Here is a 21,641-nt window from a genome sequence, read left to right as displayed (position 1 = left end):
TTAAACACTTTATTTATTGTAAATGACCTCTTAGCCCTTATGCAGTACCTTCAGAGCCCACTGGTTGGCCACTGCTCATACTGTGGGAGTCACACTGAGGGAATTGAAATACTCATAGCAATCTTCCCCAATGGTTATTTGGTTGTTCCTTACAGGACAGTAAACACATTCTGTAAGTTGTATGCTTCAGAGTGATGCTCTTTGTATGTACAGTATGTTTGATTTCAGATATTTCCAAAGAAGAATCAGTCCTATCTTCATCCTAATATCTCTTTTTTTGCCTTGCCATCACAGCTCAAGATTCAAGACTGATGCCTGGGAGACATTCTGTCTGGACCAGGAAGTGAGTGATGAGGGATAAAGAGAGAGAGAGAGAGAGAGAGAGAGAGAGAGAGAGAGAGAGAAACAGGCAGCTCTGTGACAACACATCGAGATCGGGCCCATGCCCGTCTCACCCAGATAGACTGACCGACCGAGCAACAGCTCCACCATTCTCTCCACCTCCCCTTCCACCTGTACTCCGACTCCATCCTGCAGCCTTGTCAACGCACTGTGACCTCCCACCAACATGTCCCCACTCTCTTACACACACATTCAAACACACATTCACACCAAAGCATGTCTTGTCCCTCAGAAGCATCCCATCTGGCTTGTTATTAGTATGATGTATGTTCAGCGCCTCAGCGACTTTCCTTTGCCCTCATCATAAGATGAGAGTGTGCAACTTGGTCAAGAGTCTGATCCCTTCATGTGTTTGGTGTTTGTGTGTGCACATGTGTGGGTTTGTATGTGTATAGCAGCAAGTGAGATGGTGCCAGAGGTTGAAAAGATGCAGGATTATTATCTTGTATATTGTATTTATATCTTGAATATTCTTTCATTCATCCCTGTTTTTTGTTTTTAAGTTTTGTCCTTTTTTTGTTTATGTACATTCATACTTTTTTTAAAATTCCCATATTAAACTGTGATACGTCAGGTATTCCTTTTAAGCTAAATTATAAGTGGATTTAAAGGCAGGTGCAGAAGACACAAGTAACATGGTTCTTGTAAAGTTTACTAAAACAATGATCAGGCTGTTGCATGTAAATAAGTCATGTATGACAGCTTTTATCGTCAAATTCAATGTTTATTTTAAGACTCTTTAGTAGTTATAGCTAAACCATGGTACAAGTGTGAGTCCACTGACAGTCAACGATAAAAAAACTGACTGCAGAAAGATACAAGAGTGCAGAAAATATACCACAAATGTTTGACTTTTGGGACATAGTCTTGTCCCTCTGTTGATTCTCTGCACCCCAATAAAAACACTAAGCTTCATGTACATAAACAATATCAAACACTGCCTGATTTACTGTGAAAACGACTTTGTAACACATTGTTTCATGTAAAAATACATTAAAATACTATAATGACACCCTCACTGGATCATGTTGTAGAGGTATTTGGTAAATAGTGACGTACAAATGATACACAAGTCAGTGTTTGACACGGGCAGAGTTGACAGGAGCATGTTATGAAGCAAATCATGTTCACAGTGTTTAAATGCCATTTTTTTACATGTGACATTTTTATGTAATAGTGTGGTAGTATAACACCTCTTCTTCTACACTATATTTATATTGCCTTGTGAGAAGACAGTATGTTGGCGCCATCTGTTGTCTGCAAAAGGTATTGCATTCTATAGTTTACAGTCATTGGTGTCCTTATTACTTCAATTGTATGTTAAAACAAGGGTGATAAAGTATGACAAATCATCCTTTTTTTCCATCAATTTGCATCTTCCTTCTATGTCATGTTTTCCACCCAGCATGATAACTCAGGATCGTTAAATTGGGACCAGGGAGGACGTAGACTGATTGGTTTGGGGGATTCACGGAGACCGGATGCACAGTACCAGAGTGTGGAAAAAAACCCACAAAAGCTTATTTTATTCCTGATTTAAAAGCCAAATTAAGTTAGGATCAGTCAGGAGGAGTCTGGTTTTTTTCCATTGCTCACAGGATGAAACATCAGTTGGATCTAATTAGATCCCTACAGCATTTGCTCAGCTGTTTTGAGACACAATGGATTGAACAGAAGATATGATATCAGGGCTTATTTTGCAAGTTTCACTGGCAAAGAGGGAGTTTCCTGAAACACCCAAATGGTCCAGTTTCACCACCAAAGCATGCATATGAATTAATATTACTTAAGTATTAAGGTTACTTATTTCCTACCAAATTTTGTCAAACTTGCACTGTCAATCATTCAGACATTCTGAGTAACATCTGTGAGAGCTTCAATCCATGTTTTGAATAGTGGCTGCCGCGCAGCTCTAGAGGCTCACACATCATTTCGCTTTATGACCAAACAGGAGACAAAAAAAAACAGAAAGTACAGACCACTGTCAGGTCAACACTTCCCCCTGCTTTGACTCTAGAGCATTTGTCCGCTCCCTGTTTGCTTTATGTGACAATAAATGGTTTAAATGACTTGCAAGTGTTGCTTGATGTAAAGCATTTACACCTAAGTCCTTTGCTTTTTGTAACACACTTAACTGTGAACCTAATAACATTTGTATAGATTGTTTACCTTCTGTATGTACTTAAAAAATCATATTGTATTATTAAACAAATAACCTGCAGCCATTTAGCCATAATATTCATGTAGCATGGTCTTAGCTGTCTTTTATATTTTACAAGCTGTTAATAGTAAAGATGCAGAAACCTGTCTATATTTCATTCAATAAAGTTAGAGAAAATTGATGTGTGCTTTATATTCATCGCTGGAAAGTTTCAAGAACTAAACACTGAAATTACATTTTCTACCACCAGTTGACAGATGAGATTTAAACAGACATCATATGACGATACAGGAAATAAAGGGTTAATGATATGGCCTCATTAATAAATATACTATTTAAATATAATGTAAATATATTATTGATTAATGAGGAAATGGTTTTTGTTTTATCCAAGGAAAGACTAGAAAAAAACATAATTCATAATCCATAATTATGAAATTACATTTTTTATTGTTTATTCTTCACTGAAAAAAAAGAAAAAGTTGATCATACAGAAAATTACTCACATTCCTGAGAACAAGATTTATCACAGTAGGCTTCAAAGAGACATTTAAGTGTAGTTTTATGAGCTGGAATTGAAGTTGTTTCAATAAGAAGAGGACAGGAAAGACAAGGGGGGCTGATTGTTTTAAAACACATAGACACAACTTCCAAATTACGAGACTAGTGTGGAAGAAGAGGGATTAAACATTAGCTGAGAAAGTAGATCAGGCCTTTTTTTTTTTCTTTTTTTTTTTAAATCTGTGCATATTTTCTGTGTAGCTTTGAGATGTGAATGTCAGTAGTACAGCATGTTAACTCCCTCGGCAAAACAAACATCAAGACTCAAGCAAAAGTCCTTCCCTGTCTATACACTATAGTCAGACTAATTCACAGATGTTTGTGTTTTTATGAAACTCAAATGTCAGACTATTGGTTAAGGACAGAGATCACATCATTGGCAGAAAAAAACAACTTCCTATTTGATAGCTTTCCCCTTCACTCAACCTGAGTATAACAGCTCCATCTAGTCAAACACCGGGCTCATTGCAGGGACTGCTTTTCAAGACTTAATCTAGACAGATCAAAGAACAAAGATCCCACTTAAACCTTATTAAAACTAAACCTCACACTCACAGTCAAGGCTGGGTGAAAATTGGCTCATAAGTGGAGAGAAAATAAAAATGCAGATTAAATATACCAAGGATGGGCATTCTTTTCATAATTACTAACATACTGGAGATGGAGGAGAGTTGGTAAAACAAAAAAAAGAGACATTTACAATAATTTTCTAATATTCACATTAATAAGATGTTAAGTTAGTTAACTTGGCTTTAAAATAATGTTAAAATAATGTAAAATACATTTTAGAAAGTGGTTTCTGGGGCGACCAGAAATCTCTGCTTTGTTAAGAAAATGATAACATACTGGAATTGTTGTCCGTTTGTATCATAGAGATTTGGAAGACTCATTTCTGATTAAAACAAATAACTTTTGGTTTTCGCAAATTTACATGTCTGATAGATGAAGACTTTCAATCTCCAAACAGTTCAACAAAAAAGCCTGTTGTAGCAATACCATGACATGATAAAGCAGTGTCACAAGCCTCTCTAATATGACGTCATGTTAGAACTCAAATATGTAAAAAAACAAAACACCTCATGTCTGCAGGCTGTCCAGAAATGAGAGAACCCGGCATTATGCTACTTGTGCTTCTGTTAAATTTGACATGTTTCATCATGACAAGTTATACAACGCTTCACTGATTGGACCTGTATGTAAAGATATTCAGTCATCAGTGGTACATACACAGTGCTCCTGCTAATCCAAACAATTTGTCGTTTTAACATATAATAAATAGCTTCTTTTATTTCCCCGTAAAACACACTGTATGTATCCAGACAGTCAGAGAAGAGATGAAGCCGTTATGTTAAACTCCTTGAACATAGCTTCTTATTAAAGCTTGCTCTCCCTGTGTCATCCCTGCCTGTTCATATGAACTCACAACACTGACAGGTGGAGCGTTTTCACTCTACATCTGCATCTTTCTAAGCTTCATCGTGTTAGTCTGTTAGAACTGATCATTCTTTTTCTGAATTGGACAAAGTTAGTCATCAAATATACATGTCTAAAGGTTTTAACATTGAAGAGAAAATGTTTCCCTTTTGCAGTGTGATTAACATTAGCAGTAAGAGGGTAACTCAAAACTGTTGTATTTTAAGAATGACCTAATTGAGCTACTAAAAACATTCAAGACAAATATGTGATGCCGATGCAGTGAAAATGTATTATTTTTGGAAGCTATGTTTCTATCAACAAACACGACCCTTTGTTATAAAAGTTATTTTTGTAAATATTGCATTGTATATAAAATAAGAAAAGTTTCACAAACAAAACAAAAAGGGCTTTAGATTGAGATACAATAGACTCACATTAAGACAGATTTGCATTAAGATGCGTGTGTCTAAGTGGATCATGTTGCTTCATCAATGAGAAATGTTAAAACAATGACCACATTGTACTTTAATATGTTGTAATGACAACATCAGAACCAGAAGGACACAAAACAGAGGATTAAAAACTGAACAGTTGCTGAGAGGGATTCACTTAATGGAAGACAAATTTTAAGTTCCTGCATAATGAGTATCTACTCAAAAAAAGGAGATCGTCTCAGGTTTGGATATTTTGTGTGCTTTTAGTTGGATTATGATCTCTACCTGATCTGCAGAGTCAGCCTCTCGTTTATAATTTAGAAGAAACAACTGTTCTGTTCTGTGCGGCTTCAAAGAGATTGTTAGCAGTTAGAAACTCTTTCTCTGCATTAAAAGCTGCACGGCTAACTCATGTCTCACAACACGTTGTCTCTTCCGGAAGTGTCTCTACTTCCTCTTCCTCTGATTCTGAAAGTCAGTTTCACCTCAACAGTCGCTCTCAAAAGAAAAGGAACCGCCTTAGTCAGTCTTAAACCAACATTAACATGTAACTGCTGTTTAAAAATGTTCGATTGCATTCTAGGGAGCTTTAAGATATTTAATATGCTTTTTAATACACTTTTTGTACTTGGGGACACAAAAATCCAAAATACTGTTCCCAAAAAATAAAGAAAAACTTTTAAAAAACAAATCAATTTTAGTAGATTGAAAACCTCCAACATACATACCCTGACTAACTTCACCTTTAGCTTACTTATTTACCATAATTTAGAGAATAAACACACATGTTAAAAAGGACGCATACACAGTTTTGGCACTACTCAACGAGAATTTCCTCTGTCTTTATGGGCTCTAGAGTGGTGCCAGTGTTGGAAAAATCAGAGCCTTCCTCTTTGGAGAACTCTTCACGCTGGAGCAGCATCCCTGCGCCAGAGTTGTTTCCCTGTAGCCCCACTAAACCCCCCTGTGTGAAGCACAAATGTTTGATCACTTCATTGGGACTGGAGAATGTGGTCGCACAAACGTTACACTTGTACGGCTTTGAGGAACCCAAGAACATGGCCTCCATCTGGCTGTTGTCGTCGCCTGCTGCGCACAGCTCCATGCTCTGCCGGTCCACCATGGTGTAGGTGTCAGAGCCCTGGTTTAGGCACACATGGCGCGCCGCCTGGTTGGCTCGGCAGAAGCTCTTCCCACAGGCACTGCATTTAAAGGGCTTCCCTGTGTGGATGTACATATGTTCTCTCCAGTGGCTCTTCTGAATAAACTTGCGCCCACATGTGGAGCACTCGTACTTCCGCCGCTTCACTTCCCTGTCCAAGTCTACACTCTCCAGGTTGTCTATATCAGCGATGTCTGACGGAGGAGGCGTGTCAGCCTGAGAGTTTAAGCCTCCCATCCCCCAGCTTGATGTGGACACTTCAGCCCGAGGAGAGTCTGAGTTAGTTCCTGAAACAGGCGTCTGTTCGCTGTCGCTGATTATCTCTACTGCTGTATTAGAAGCAGAGGCACCGGAAACTCCCTTGCTGCCCTTAAGGACCCCCTCTAGCTCCATCATGCTTTGTTCTGCAGTCATGACAGGAGAGAGGACGCTGCTGGGCTCGGCTGCAGCTTGCTGCAAGTCATGCGTGTGCTGGAGGAGATGCTCCCTAAGCATGCTCCTCTGTGTGAACCTGCTCCTGCACAGATGACAGGAGTAATGCTTCCTGAAAGATGAACTCCTTTTCATGATGCTTGGCTTCACATGGAGGATGGAGGCACTTGCTGAGGAGCCATCTGCAATTAGCGAGTCTAGTCCCCCTTCCTCAGCTGTTGGCTTCGTCCCGCTGGTTGAGGCCTCCATGTCTAAAGGCAAGGAAGCTAGTTTGGACAGTAAGGAGTTACAGTATGAGGCAGAGGCAGCTGGTGTGGACGGACACTTCCCCTCTGAGCCGAGCTGCTCCACATCGAAAGGCGAGGAGAGCTGCCGAAGAGCAGGTAGTCGAGCTGACAGTGCCACCTGTTGGTCAGAGATCTGGATGCCGTAGAGTGAGGTGGAGAGGTTGATGTTCTGTTCAGGGTGGGAGTACACCGACTGGCTGGCCTCCTGCAGGAGTGGATATGCATGCAGGAATCGGACCCCCTGCTCCAGCCGTGCTGGGTCTATCAACTGAGGGGCAAGCTTGCCGGTATACATGAGATTAAGGAGATAGCTGAAGATGTCTGGCTGAATATCTGCAGCCTTCAGGCGCACACAGTCACTGAAACACAAAGGCAATAATGTTAACTAGTGACAAACAATTCCAGGGGCTTTGATCATATAATGCAAATTTTCACTTTATAAACATTAGCAATAAGTTACAGAAGCCCTAGTTTCACAAGTTAAATCTGTATATACTACAGAAAGTGACAATAGACTCATTTCTCAACTTTAAGAAGGAAACATGTTTAAGTTACTGATCACAGGTCCTTCAATCTTTGAACCCATCATCTTACTTCTATACTACCAAATCTCGAAAATGTATGTATATGTTTGCTAAAATGTGTGTAATTTAAAGGTGCTATAAGGCCCATGTACAGATCTGTATTTCCTTTGTAAAGGAACTCGGCTGATCTTCTTGACCCTCCAATTTGTCAAATCAATTGATAACACAAAGACTTTAGTTGCGAGTCATCAAACCAAAAAGATTAAGGGTGCATTCACACTAGGCCCAGTTGTCCCGTACCGTTGACCCCCAGCCCGCTGGCCTGCACTCGGACTACTCCAGGTCTAACCGGGCCTGAGCACGGTTACCTCTTGTACATAACAGTGCAATAAACACATGCATGGCTTTACGTAGTTATGAATCGTACTTAGTTAACAAGACAGATGAACTCAAGAAATTAAAATAAAACGGAGCAGAGGTTGAGTCCGCATCTGCACATCAGAAAACAACACAGACAACATGACAGCTACTTATCTGACTTTGTGGCTTATTTTGAGTCATTTTGGTCAGATACAGCCATTACACTTCGGGATTTCTGGACAATCAAGGCTGTCAACGTTGTGTACCCGTGCTTGTACTCTTCCATGAACTGTATTGTGCAAAAGCACACCTTGGCCAGGGCCAAGGAAGTGATCAGAGCACTGACACTAATCAAACGAACTGGACTTTGGGGATGAAGCGTGCTTAGGAACGGTACGGATTGCCTAGTGTGAGTGCAGCCACAGTTCAATGCTCAACTACAAAGAAAAGAGCCTTCATTGTTAGACAACATGAGAACAAGTCAGTGTTATTTGGACATGAGGTCTGTAGGTTTTGGCAGCTGAATTGAATGTTGGAAAAATTCTCTGATGTGACAACAAAAAGTATCTTGGCTTGGTTTTTGAGCCTGTATGTGATGCCACTGTTAACACACTGCTCCTGTACCTGTCCTGGTGGATGAAGAGCATCCTGAAGTAGTTGGAGAAGGCAGCGAGGACAGCTTTGTGGGCTTTGAAGAAGACGTCTCCTATAGCCACGGTGCAGTCGCACAGGAAGCCAAACTCCCTCTGAGCGTTGAGCTGCTGCAGCAGGATAAGACCATGGTTGGCCAACTCCATTCTTCAACCTGCAACAAAGGTCCACAGACACACACACAAGCAGCAATGAGTTTCCTGTCTGGAAGGAGACCAGAGTTTATTGTGACCACAGAGAGTCAGGCTGACAGTGGTGATCTAACGACCTTGTAAAGACTAGCTAAACACAACAGTGAAGAATCATTTAGTGACGCTTGCTGGAGACTATTTGTCTAGCACCACTGTCACAGAAAGTCATGCTCGTTAATGTTATGGCTTAGCAAAACAAAAAGCAACTTGTTTTAATCTGTTTATTTTAATGTACAAGTTGGTATTTTGATATTTTTTGCAATGGCTTTTTAAAAGTAAAAAACAATCTTGCTGGAACACAGATGTCATTCATCACATGGAAAATGTTCTGTTTCATATTCCATTTGGTCAAAAGTTTTAGCAATAAGGTTAGGACTTAATACACAAGCTACAAAAGAGCACAAAACACAACTCTGATGTGTAATTTGTTCCTCATACTTTTTATAAAGAGCCACATTGACAACAAGCTAACAGGAACTGAGCTTCAAAAGGAGTCTGGACTCTAGAGTTGCAAAGATTAAGGGTTCAATGAATTGATCAATAAAAAAATCAATACACAACTATTTTGCTAGTCAATAAATCAAGTCAGGCCCTCTTTTTAAAAAACAGAAATGTCATATATTAGCTTGTTTTGCAAATTTTAAGTATAGCTTTATGCTCTGAGAAAGTGTGGTGAGCTTTTTCACAATTTTGTTGTAACTTTTTCCCCCCCAGGCTGGAAACCAAATATCTACAACTCTGTTCAGAGTTTTTGTGCGTGTTTTGTAAGCTTTGAATTGACATCCTTTAGCATGACTGTTCTGTCGGAGCCCAAGCCGCCCAAACCGGCTCTCTAAGGACATTTCAGAGCTAACCGAGTTTCTGCTGACCAATGACAATGGGTGTTGTTGACCCCATAGGTCACTGGAGGACTTCAAGGGCTCTGGGCCATCACATGACCTGGGTTACGGGTGTTGCCACACATTCCTAAAGCAAAACTGGTTCTACCCCTTTTCAGTTGAAAAATGAAACTGAGTGAATCTCCTTTCGCCGACACTTTCTCCTCAGCATACAGCCTGAGAAAGGTTCTTTAAAAAGACACGTGATGATGGACACCTAATTGTCCAATTCAAGCCACATGAAGTGAAAGAATTTCTCTGATTATCCCCCCTGGTTACAAAAACACAGTTTCACTCCCTCTTCACATGTGTATTTCATCAGAGAGGTCAGAGTGCAAAGATGCTGGCACTGTGACGCTCCAGGAAAAGGCTAAGTTTCCGTATCTTGGGCAAGGGATCTACAGAAACAGAAAGATGTAAAATACTCTTCTACCACTTCCTGCACAACTTCTGCACACTCGGTTACCAGTTTATCAGGTACACCTATATTAGGGTGATTGATTTGAATACAACAGATCCTCAAATTATCCTATATACATAGACGCTAAAGAGGGATTTTTTATTTATTTCCAAGGCTGTTGTTTTTGGTGCTGTTAGATTATATTAGGTTAAATGTTATATAATACATATATTATGTTATATTGTATCAACCTTATCAATGAGAAATGACTAAATGAGAACTGATATGACTTTAGTTTTTCTTCAATTGATTGGTCAAGGAACGGAAAATGTATCTAAAGTGGTCAACACTCCAGTTCCAGGCTCTTTAATATTTGCTATTATAGCCCTCATTATGGTGTGGATTAACTGCAGGGCTCTCACTTTATATAGATGAACCAAAAAGGTTGGAACTAAGTGTACTCTAATTGCTGCTGACTGAATCTGCAGTTCTCACTCTTCTGCACCCCAAAATATCTGAAAATCCAAACTTTTTATTTATTTATAAAAAAATGCCTGTTTTAAACCTTTTTACTGGAGTTCCTACTTAAAGGACTGCTAAAGGTTTTTAAATCAAAGTCGGCTGCTTCTTTGAATGTTTGTTTTTTCAGTTCTTGATAACGGACAGGCACAAGATATTCACATGATCATTGCCAGAAACTTCCCATCTAACAGATTTCTTGAAAAGCATCTGGTTTCACGTTATCAGTCATTCATTTATTTTTCTTTAAAGCTGAAACAATCTCTTTTTTTTTAATGTATTACATTCTCATAACAACATCAATCCAAATACTGGAGGATCAGCGTAACATAAACTTCTAGTCTGCGTTTTTTGCAAGAATCCGTCAATTCAATCTATAGATAACGACATTTTTAAGATATCCATCGTCCAAGATAAGCTTTAGTTTAAACTCAGAAACCATGAGCATCGATTCCCTCTAAAGATATACAGAGCCTCAGGCAGTTGTTTTGTACATAGATATATCCAGCTTTGGGACAAAGTGTACCTGTTCTCCACGTTTTAGCACGATACAACCATTGATCAGCCATACAACTATATGGTCCTGCAAGATACACACTGTAGCTCACCATGTGTTAATCAATACTGATAATTTTCAACAGTAAAGCACCGCCCCTGACGAGATGATGTAGACACGTGGAAGGAGTTACTTCCGTAGTGAGAATATCTGTTATTCTGAGAAAACACCGTGAAAACTGCCTGTGAGAAATACGTGTGTGAACGTCAAACACACAGAGGGGAAGAAAACTGTTTTCAACTACGCGTTTAGAAAAACATCAGCGGATGTACATGAAGCATTACAAGAACGAGCGCGCCTACACTGACTCGTGCCTCTGTCTCGGGTCTCTCTCGGTTGCTAGCGCGAGAAAACGGACATGCGCGCACGCGGGCGCGGGGACACAACACACACAAGCGGGGAATGAGCGCGAGCCGCGTAAGGGGGATGGGGTTGGTCACGAACAGCGTTTCTTTTAACTTCCCCGTGACAATTACAGAAAGCCAAAGCGCACGTAGCCCAAAATAACGTCACAGTAACAGTAAACGAGCGGGGTGAGTGTGTCGCTAACATGTCGTCGTACCTGCACTCCGAGAGATTTGGTGGAGTTTTTCCGTGTCGCCGTTGTTTGTTTGTTACCGGGGGGGACTCGTCCGTCCTCTCTGGGCTCGCAGCAGCTTGTACTGTTCCTAGCAAACGCAGCATTCGTTGGCGGCGGAGAGGGTCGTCCGTCGCTGTTTTCCGGTTAGGGGTTTTACGTTACAATCACATGACTGAGGGTGAAAAACAGACAAAACTCAGCCGTTGAAGACCGTTGAGCAAGTGGGCGGTTGAGTTAACGTTAATTTCCTGCACTAACCGCCGTCACATCAACCCCCGCGAGACAGTTTTTTTTCTCTTTTTGACAGCCGGTGAATCATAAACCATAAACCCCATGTAACAGAGTGGATATATAATCATATAATCATATAATCATAGACCATAAACCCCATGTAACAGAGTGGATATATAATCATATAATTATATAATCATAGACCATAAACCCCATGTAACAGAGTGGATATATAATCATATAATTATATAATCATAGACCATAAACCCAATGTAACAGAGTGAATATATAATCATATAATTATATAATCATAGACCATAAACCCTATGTAACAGAGTGGATATATAATCATATAATTATATAATCATAGACCATAAACCCAATGTAACAGAGTGAATATATAATCATATAATTATATAATCATAGACCATAAACCCTATGTAACAGAGTGGATATATAATCATATAATTATATAATCATAGACCATAAACCCTATGTAACAGAGTGAATATATAATCATATAATCATATAATCATAGACCATAAACCCTATGTAACAGAGTGGATATATAATCATAGACCATAAACCCCATGTAACAGAGTGAATATATAATCATATAATCATATAATCATAGACCATAAACCCAATGTAACAGAGTGGACATATAATCATAGACCATAAACCCCATGTAACAGAGTGGATATATAATCATATAATCATAGACCATAAACCCCATGTAACAGAGTGGATATATAATCATATAATCATAGACCATAAACCCCATGTAACAGAGTGGATATATAATCATATAATCATAGACCATAAACCCCATGTAACAGAGTGGATATATAATCATATAATCATAGACCATAAACCCTATGTAACAGAGTGGATATATAATCATATAATTATATAATCATAGACCATAAACCCTATGTAACAGAGTGAATATATAATCATATAATTATATAATCATAGACCATAAACCCAATGTAACAGAGTGGATATATAATCATATAATTATATAATCATAGACCATAAACCCCATGTAACAGAGTGGATATATAATCATATAATTATATAATCATAGACCATAAACCCTATGTAACAGAGTGAATATATAATCATATAATCATAGACCATAAACCCCATGTAACAGAGTGAATATATAATTATATAATCATAGACCATAAACCCCATGTAACAGAGTGGATATATAATCATATAATTATATAATCATAGACCATAAACCCTATGTAACAGAGTGAATATATAATCATATAATCATAAACCATAAACCCCATGTAACAGAGTGGATATATAATCATATAATTATATAATCATAGACCATAAACCCTATGTAACAGAGTGGATATATAATCATATAATTATATAATCATAGACCATAAACCCCATGTAACAGAGTGGATATATAATCATATAATTATATAATCATAGACCATAAACCCTATGTAACAGAGTGAATATATAATCATATAATTATATAATCATAGACCATAAACCCCATGTAACAGAGTGGATATATAATCATATAATTATATAATCATAGACCATAAACCCAATGTAACAGAGTGAATATATAATCATATAATTATATAATCATAGACCATAAACCCCATGTAACAGAGTGGATATATAATCATATAATTATATAATCATAGACCATAAACCCAATGTAACAGAGTGGATATATAATCATATAATTATATAATCATAGACCATAAACCCCATGTAACAGAGTGAATATATAATTATATAATCATAGACCATAAACCCTATGTAACAGAGTGAATATATAATCATATAATCATAGACCATAAACCCTATGTAACAGAGTGAATATATAATCATATAATCATAGACCATAAACCCTATGTAACAGAGTGAATATATAATCATATAATCATAAACCATAAACCCCATGTAACAGTGTGAATATATAATCATAGACTCATAAACCCCATGTAACAGTGTGAATATATAATCATATAATCATAAACCATAAACCCTATGTAACAGTGTGAATATATAATCATTTAATCATATAATCATAGACCATAAACCCCATGTAACACTGTGAATATATAATCATAGATTCATAAACCATAAACCCCATGTAACACTGTGAATATATAATCATAGACCGACTGTAACACTGTGAATACATAATCATATAATCATAGACCGACTGTAACAGTGTGAATCATAGAATAATATAATCATATGCCGTATGTAACAGTGTGAATATATAATCATAGACCGACTGTAACAGTATGAATATATAATCATAGACCAACTGTAACAGTATGAATATATAACACAGTTAACAGCGACGTGGAGTCACCGTGTAGCAGATAACTGCTCTGTTACATAAAACATAAAATGGAAGATTGGTTGTGAGTTTGCCCTCCCTCACCTTCTCTAACTTTAATAGTAAAATTAAATGGTATTGCCCAATGTCGCCCAACTTGTGCATTGTCGGTTGGATCTAATCTTTCTTGTAAATGTTTTTTTTTTATAATTTAGAAGAAGAGTGGCCTAGAACACTTTTGCATATTAGCACATTTATTGCAAAATATTTACAAAATGAGAATAATGTTGCATTCCACAGCAAAGATCTGACTAAACGAAAGGCTAGGCGTAGACTTTATGGCGTTTATAAAGTAACGATTCCCCTTTTAAAGAGTTCACTACCTAACGACAGGCTAAAAGTTACAATGTGTCACAAGAAGATAACATGCTATAAGTGCTCTTTTTGTTACCAAAGTAGGTCTATCACATTACATTCAACATCTGAAAAGGTGTTGTTGATCTCTTAGGCTTCTTAATTTATTTTGGCCTGTCACCGTTTTATGAAGTTTTTGTCTCCAATAATAGTTTTTGTTAAGTTGAAACTTAAACCTTCAAATAGGTGCTCTAGCTTTGACCTTTCTTTTAGACAATAACATTAAGGCTACATTAATGTAGTGTAAAACTGCAACGTTTTAAGGCTGGCAAGTAAGCCTTTATGAATAGAAGAGTTCACTTTTTAAATTAAAGGTTAAATGATTGAAATTTGCACAAAGAAAAGGAAAATATTTGCAATGATATCTAAACTGCATAAACGTTTTCCGGCTGCAGTGCTTTTATGAGCTGGGGCAAGATAATGTTAATCCAAACCTGTAGGTGGATTCACCTTTCCTAATGCATTGTCAAAGCTATGTGAATCCCCAGTTAAAAACACTTACTGAGCTAACAAAGGTTTGCATTTTTATACATTTCAACTTAGTTCTGAAGGAAATAGATGGAATAGCCTACAACCAAATAGAAACAATGTCTTAGAGACACGTTGGAGTAACACTTTTGAGTAACATGTAGTTTATATTTTGACATGAAATGTTGTCATCAGTGTTATAGTGTAAAGCATATGTTGTCCCTGTGTGAACACCAATTTTTCCAGACCTGTCATTGTAAAGTTGCACTCAACCTTAGGACAGAGAGGCCACACAGGGACCAGACTGAGCAAGTAGCAAATACTTTCTGGGCATGCAGATAATGGGTGGAGAGGTCTGTGGGCATAAGCAGACCAGTGACAGGAGACAGCAATGTCTCTGGAGCAGAGCCTGATGTTTGTTTCTGTCAAAAAAACTGTTTCTGATTCTTATGTTTCTGTCCAACAAACAAGATCCTTTTTAACACTTCACTAAAAGTAAGTGAAAATGTGTTGGGGATACCAAACCTTTAAAATAAAACATTAGGCTAACTGAGAGCACTAGATGGTAATTACAACAGAAAATGTTTACTTTCCTAGAAGGTGCAGATGGTTTTGGGGAATGAAGATGAATTGTTGTTACCACACTGGCTTACTGTTTTAATTCAATTTTTTTTATGCCTGCTTAATCTTCACTTGTGTCCCTTTCTCAGGACATCTCATTGAAAAGACTGTCGCATGACTGCTTTCTCTGGTTTCCACTGAATCGATTAGTCTTGTAATAATCAATTTTCCAAACCAACAGCACACAGTCTGTACGAAATTGCTCAAACGTGCCACAGAGAGTTTTGCGGCTGATTTGGATAATCCTGACGTCAGTGCGTCAACGACTAAGCATGTTTCAGTCAGATAAAGTGCTTCACGAGCCTACATTTGCATGCGACGACTGTGTGGTGAGCTGAAACACCTGTTTAAACAGGACCTTTAACGTTAAACCGCCCCCTCCCCCGTCCATGGTCTGTTTTGAAACCGGAGTGGTGAGTCACTCCTCTCTCGGTGCAGAAAAACAGATCCGGCATGTTTGGGGCCCGGCGGGGGGATGGGAGGCGACGGTGATGAACACCGGAGGTGGACGCAGCTGGACTCCTACTCCCAAGACCCCACATCCTGACAACTGCCCGCCGTGTTACCATAGTGACCGGGCTGGCGGGGGTGGGTTTGTGGGGGTTGAAGTGCGTGTTTTTTTTTCAGTTTAGATGTCCGGTCATTGGTGCGGTTTAATCCATTGGTCATGTTTCTCCAAAAAGGGTCACCTATCGCGAAACCGTCCTGGTTTCCTATATTTATATGGATATGACATAGAAAACGTTTATGAGGGCACATATTCTTGCACAAGAAGCCATGGGAAAAAGCTGAAGTAGCAGCCTGCCAAAACTAAACAAACGTAGCTATTTTGCAAATAACTCAGCAACGGGTTTCTTTATTAAGTAGCCTAGGGCCTATAGGTCCATTCTTGCAGTCAAATTCCTGGTGGTAGGCTGTGTCTCCGTTGTGTCAAAATGTAGCCTAGACCATAATTTATGTTCTTCTTGTCTTTTACTGCTGCAACACTTGAATTTCCCACTGGGGATCAATATAGGACTATCTTATCTTAACTTAGAATACATCATTACAATCAGTTGTATACGATTTATATTTTTGTGATTTTAATTCCATGATGGCTTCATCACGGTGTTAACACAACAATAAATGTGGATATTTATTTACACGTGTTTTATTAATCAGTGTTTCCAGCAGGGAATAGAGGAATGGTTTCTCTAGCAGAATCACTCCACCCCTTCTTTTCCCGCCAAAAAAGCCTCGGGGTTCGAATTCTGCCCCTTTTCTGATAGGGTGAATCAATGTCTCCATGACAACCGTTGCTCTGGACAACAAGAGATGCTCGAGGTTCTGCAGCAATTACCAGAGTGGTATGCGCAATGCGGCAGCGTCTAACTTATCTTTAATCAATTCAAGAAAAGGCTTGTGGCTTTATAATTAGAAGTAGACAAACACTACAGGAAGTGAGTCACTTAAGATGAAGACGAAAAAGTTGTTTCTTTTTTTAATAATCGAAGAAGCAACATGCTTTGGGCACAGGACTTGCAGTCATTGCAGTTCAAAAAATTAACCGCTAGATGGCAGCACTGTATCCTTCATAAAAGAACCAAAGTAAAATAACCAGGAAACAAATTTAAAATGATTCAGATTTGTTTCCAGAAAAGAGGGCGTCAACAATTGTATTCGTCGCGCAGCATTCTCATAAATATAAACACCAAACGCCTTGTTTAAGCCTCAGCCAGCTGCCCCCCTAAAACCGTGTTATTGTTCCGGGAATTTTTATTGATAAAGTTTGAGTTTGAACGCTTACTGCAATAATGATGGCGGCTGATAGAAATTTGCTCGGAGTTCCTCCTTCCCTGTCTGCCGAAGTGGTTGGGTATGTTGACAGCCTGATGTAACAAATGTGTGGCTATGCTCAATAACGCAGTTAAACTGGCTCCATAACGTTAACAAAAGGCCGTCGTGTTCACGCCATACGTTCATACGACAGCATTAGCTTTCTGCTAAATATACATGCATACATTTGTAAAATCTGAATGCAGACAAGCAAACAACGGCGTTGATTCAATTAACGTAACCAATACATTTTTGTTGATGGCAACGTAATGCTTGCAAATCTTACTGTTGCTGTCTAAATGTCTGCAAAATAAGTGCCAAATGAACATGTTGCTAGGTATTAGCTTACTAGCTTACTTTAACACACACCTGCTACAGTATAGATAAGTGGAAGTGGAGCATTAATGGCTGTATTGTTTCTCTGCAGGTCGTTTGCTTATTTGACAGTGAGAGACAGATTGCCAACTATCTTGACCAAAGTCATAGACACAATCCATCGCAACAAAAACAAGTTTTTTGAAGAATATGGAGAGGTAAGAGTTCTTCTACTTAAGTAGCTAAATTCGAGTTGTTTCCGTCACAAACAAAATACGGAAGTATGACACCCACTTTAAGACTTTAATTTGGTCTTGCTTGTTTTTTTTTATTATTGTCATGCAGGAGGGTATCCAGGCAGAGAAGCAAACAATATCTCTGCTGTCCAAGATGAGGAATGAGTTGCAGACAGATAAACCAGTGCTAGCCCTGACAGATTGTCTGCAAGACACAGAGTCTTGGAACCAGTACCTGCAGAGACACCAGGTCGAGGGGGATGAAGAGTCTGTCAGCTGGTTTAAGTCTCCATGGCTTTATGTGGAGTGCTATATGTACCGCAGGATACAGGAGGCCCTCTGGCTTAAGTGAGTATCATTTGCAAATTGAAATGGGAACCTTTTGTAGCTGCCTTATTTACGGCTCTTAAGTATATGGCTTAATCCAAATGTTAGAGACTTCAGTCCTGCTATGTGCAAGACTGCATTGCTTTAAAGCTGCTAATTTAAACCTGAAGATTACTGAAATGGAATGCACTTTGAATACCTCACAAGCCGATACTTACCCATGATGTGGTACATGGTTTATGTATTGTATTTTTCTTATTCTTCTCTCAGATGTCACCAGACTTCTGAAAGTCAGCAAAAAAAGCTGCCTCTTTTGTCAAGAGGTGGAAGTCTATATTTTGAGTCATACTATGGCTTTCAAATTGATGAATGATGTCACTATAACACTAATATTTTAAAAACAATTAACATAGGGAATTATTCAACTATGAAATAAACCTTGGACTTCAAAGCAACAGTTCTGTCAGCTGTCAAGTCCACCATTCATTTTAGCTATTTTGAAATCGTCTTTTTTTGTCTCTTTGTTTTGTGATGTACCGGTACTTCTCCTCTAGTCATCATTTTAATTATTTATTATTTCAGTCCTCCCATCAGTGACTATGATGTCTTCAATGAAGGGAAGACACAGAGTTTTTTTGAGTCACAACAGGCTGTGATGGCCTTATGTACATACTTGGAGGAAGTCAAAAAGAACATGGAGGAAATCTCAAAGAATCAGTTGTTTGAGCAATTTAACAAACTGCTACAGGTCAGTGTCTTCTGTATCTTGTCATTACATTACAAAAACTGATGAAGTCAAAACTGCAACATTCAAATTATCATGTGTGATGAGAAATGGTTACCTTTAAGGATTTCCTTTTAATTTGCATTTAGTGGCCTTCAAATTGAATGTGTTGGTCAGTCACTTGCTGCTGTGGTTTTCAACTGAAATAATACAAACTGATCTGTCACAAGTGAACATATTAGTGAAAGATTTCATACATCATTCCTTTGTTTAATTTACAAGTATAAGTTGATTGATAATTGTGATATTAGAATATAATATTTTATCACAATTACATGAACAAATAATGTACATCATTTGTATATTGTATTTGCATTGCTGAAATAAGCATCCATTGCATTTTATTACATCTTAAAATAGGTCAAGATTGAACTTTAATTGACTCTTTATAGGTTTCTCTATGGGGGAACAAGTGTGATCTTTCCATCTCTGCTGGCCAAGACAACTCCCAGAAGACCAGTCCAATAGACTCCCTCGACAGCCTACAACCATTAATCTTAGTGGATGACTCCAACATGGTTTGGTCCACCCTTACATCCATGCAGAGGCCAGGACAGCCGGAGAAAATCACTGCAGGCAGAGTGGACATTGTTCTAGACAACGCTGGCTTTGAGTTGGTCACTGACTTGATTTTAGCAGATTTCCTGGTTTCCTCCGGGCTTGTCCGTGAAGTCCATTTTCACGGCAAATCTTTCCCGTGGTTTGTCTCTGATGTCACAGCTTACGATTTTCAATGGACTATCCGACAGACCATGGCAGCCAATCACAGGTGGATGTCTAAGAGCGGTGTCCAGTGGCAGAGGTATGTAAAGGAGGGCGTGTGGTCCTACCATGACCACCCTTTCTGGACACTGCCCCATGAGTTCTGTGACATGGCAACTGATGCTCCTGACCTGTATGCGACCCTGAAAGCAGCAGACCTCGTGTTGTTCAAGGGTGATCTCAATTACAGAAAGCTGACTGGGGACAGAGACTGGGATCACACTGTCAGTTTTGATACTGCCCTACGAGGTTTTGGGCCTGCTCCACTGTGTAGCCTGAGGACTCTTAAGGCCAATGTTCAGGTCGGTCTGCAGCCAGGCCAAGGGGAGAAGCTCACCTCCCAAAATCCAGATTGGATGACTAGCGGCAAGTATGCAGTCATTCAGTTCGGCAGCCCAAAGGATCAGATCTAACGATTGGCTCACTGGAAAAGCTTGGATCATGGGACATTACAGTAAGAAGTACTAGAGCTGCTGCAGTAACCCCAAAAATGAATTACCACAATATTAACAAGACAACAGAGGAGCATGGAGGTCACCACCACAACCTCACCCCACCTCATGTTCAGCAGGAAACAATGGCAACTGCACTTAGTTTCTGTAATTAAAAGGCTAAAGAAGAGGTGATTCTGGTGATAACTGTTCCTGCAGTGTCGATGCTTTGTTTCAGCACCAGGTGCTGTCCAGTGTGTGCTGCGCTGCACAGTGGAAATGTTTGTTTCTGTCACTGATTGTCATCTCATTGTTGTTAAGAAGACAAGAAATAAACAAAAGTCTCAATCAAAATAATATTGCTGCAAATCCTTTTTGCGGGCCACCAGTTGCCGATCCCTGATTCACAAATTTGCTTCATAAATAAAAAAGGGGTGGTGCGATAATACTGCATATCGTGCAATCGAACCATCCTGAATCATCGCAGGGGGGATTTCTTCAGCACGACAGACCTAAGAAGTACCAAAGCCGGAGCTCTACTTAAGCCATAAGAACTAAAAATTATAATCTCTACATATTTGATGAGGTTGTTTTTTTATTATTAGTCAGCCCTTAATAATTGTATACAGAATTGCACAGTAACATAAATATTTGAGAATTATTTTCACTACTGATTTCTATCATGTCATATTCAAAATGTTGACACTATTAGATGTCACATTTCCCAATATTTTCAACAAAGCCTTTGTTTACAGTAAGAATTTATCCAGAGGTAACAAGTCAAGGTTGCTTTTTTTGAGTCAACAACTTATGTGTTGTGCACAATGTATTATGTTACAATAGTGTTTACAGTACAATGCATATGCTGTTGTGAATTATTAAGTACAAAATTGTCTTACAACATTTAAGTTTAGACCCACATTACTTGTGTTTTTGCATGTAATAGATGAGAGTGACGAATGATTCAATATTTTAATACTGCTCAGCTCAGGTTGTTTGCTCTTCTGTCTGCCATTGATATGCATGTATCAAAACATGCAGGGAAAAAAAATCCACTTTAAGCAGATGATGACATCATTTGAAAACTGTTGTGCTCAGTTTGAAAGATAGTTGAGTGTTATTGTGGAAGTGTAACAACAACAGTGACGGGGTGTGCTTTTTTTGTTTAAAATAGCAACCCAGACCTTTGAATCTTTATAGATAAAAAAGTGAATGTCTCAGATGTTATCTCTTTGCTCACTGTCGGTGTCAGTATCTCAGAGAGGAGGAACTGGATTGTTGTCTGTACTGCAGAGGGAAACTATATTGTTTATATGAAGAAGTTTCAATCAATAAAGAAGTGCACTGACTGCTCTTTTTTCCCTGGATCGTTGTAATTCATCAGCATGACA

The 21,641-nt window shown here is 38.7% G+C and overlaps 3 protein-coding genes across 5 annotated transcripts in view; 2 read left to right on the top strand and 1 right to left on the bottom strand.

Moving 5' to 3' along the window:
* akap12b (A kinase (PRKA) anchor protein 12b) overlaps positions 1-2,744 on the top strand; it is a 45,665-nt gene extending 42,921 nt beyond the window's left edge. For both annotated transcript variants that reach the window (XM_061051989.1, XM_061051990.1), the window contains one exon: positions 295-2,744. The gene's annotated coding sequence lies outside the window, so the exon portion shown is untranslated. The remainder of the gene's footprint in view (positions 1-294) is intronic.
* Positions 2,745-2,993: 249 nt separating this feature from the next.
* On the bottom strand, positions 2,994-11,797 carry zbtb2b (zinc finger and BTB domain containing 2b). 2 transcript variants are annotated; one of them, XM_061051991.1, is made up of 3 exons: positions 11,497-11,797; positions 8,364-8,544; positions 2,994-7,214 (listed from the first exon to the last, which is right to left on the bottom strand). In XM_061051991.1, the coding sequence occupies exons 2-3, from the start codon at positions 8,534-8,536 to the stop codon at positions 5,792-5,794; spliced, it is 1,596 nt and encodes a 531-aa protein (XP_060907974.1). In that variant the 5' UTR covers positions 8,537-8,544; positions 11,497-11,797; the 3' UTR covers positions 2,994-5,791. The 2 variants fall into 2 exon arrangements, with proteins under 2 accessions (XP_060907974.1, XP_060907975.1); XM_061051992.1 differs by lacking the exon at positions 11,497-11,797 and adding an exon at positions 10,905-11,269.
* Positions 11,798-17,169: 5,372 nt separating this feature from the next.
* armt1 (acidic residue methyltransferase 1) lies at positions 17,170-21,599 on the top strand. The gene is made up of 5 exons (XM_061051985.1): positions 17,170-17,435; positions 17,823-17,928; positions 18,056-18,294; positions 18,856-19,021; positions 19,450-21,599. Exons 1-5 carry the CDS (start codon positions 17,374-17,376, stop codon positions 20,230-20,232), a joined length of 1,356 nt encoding a protein of 451 aa, XP_060907968.1. The 5' UTR covers positions 17,170-17,373; the 3' UTR covers positions 20,233-21,599.
* The last annotated feature ends 42 nt before the right edge of the window (positions 21,600-21,641 follow it).

This window comes from Labrus mixtus, chromosome 12 (assembly GCF_963584025.1).
Source record: "Labrus mixtus chromosome 12, fLabMix1.1, whole genome shotgun sequence".
In the NCBI taxonomy this organism is placed as follows: domain Eukaryota; kingdom Metazoa; phylum Chordata; class Actinopteri; order Labriformes; family Labridae; genus Labrus; species Labrus mixtus.
This window is presented reverse-complemented; position numbering and strand designations above follow the sequence as displayed.

What these genes read in the sequence shown, in the direction of transcription:
- zbtb2b (XM_061051991.1), bottom strand. Translation starts at nt 8,536, where the DNA reads ATGGAGTTGGCCAACCATGGTCTTATCCTGCTGCAGCAGCTCAACGCT. An exon ending in CTCTTCATCCACCAGGACAG is followed by an intron (nt 7,215 to 8,363) that starts GTACAGGAGCAG and finishes TTTGTGTTTCAG; the next exon opens with TGACTGTGTGCGCCTGAAGG.
- armt1 (XM_061051985.1), top strand. Translation starts at nt 17,374, where the DNA reads ATGATGGCGGCTGATAGAAATTTGCTCGGAGTTCCTCCTTCCCTGTCT. An exon ending in TTTTTGAAGAATATGGAGAG is followed by an intron (nt 17,929 to 18,055) that starts GTAAGAGTTCTT and finishes ATTGTCATGCAG; the next exon opens with GAGGGTATCCAGGCAGAGAA. An exon ending in CAGGAGGCCCTCTGGCTTAA is followed by an intron (nt 18,295 to 18,855) that starts GTGAGTATCATT and finishes TTATTATTTCAG; the next exon opens with TCCTCCCATCAGTGACTATG.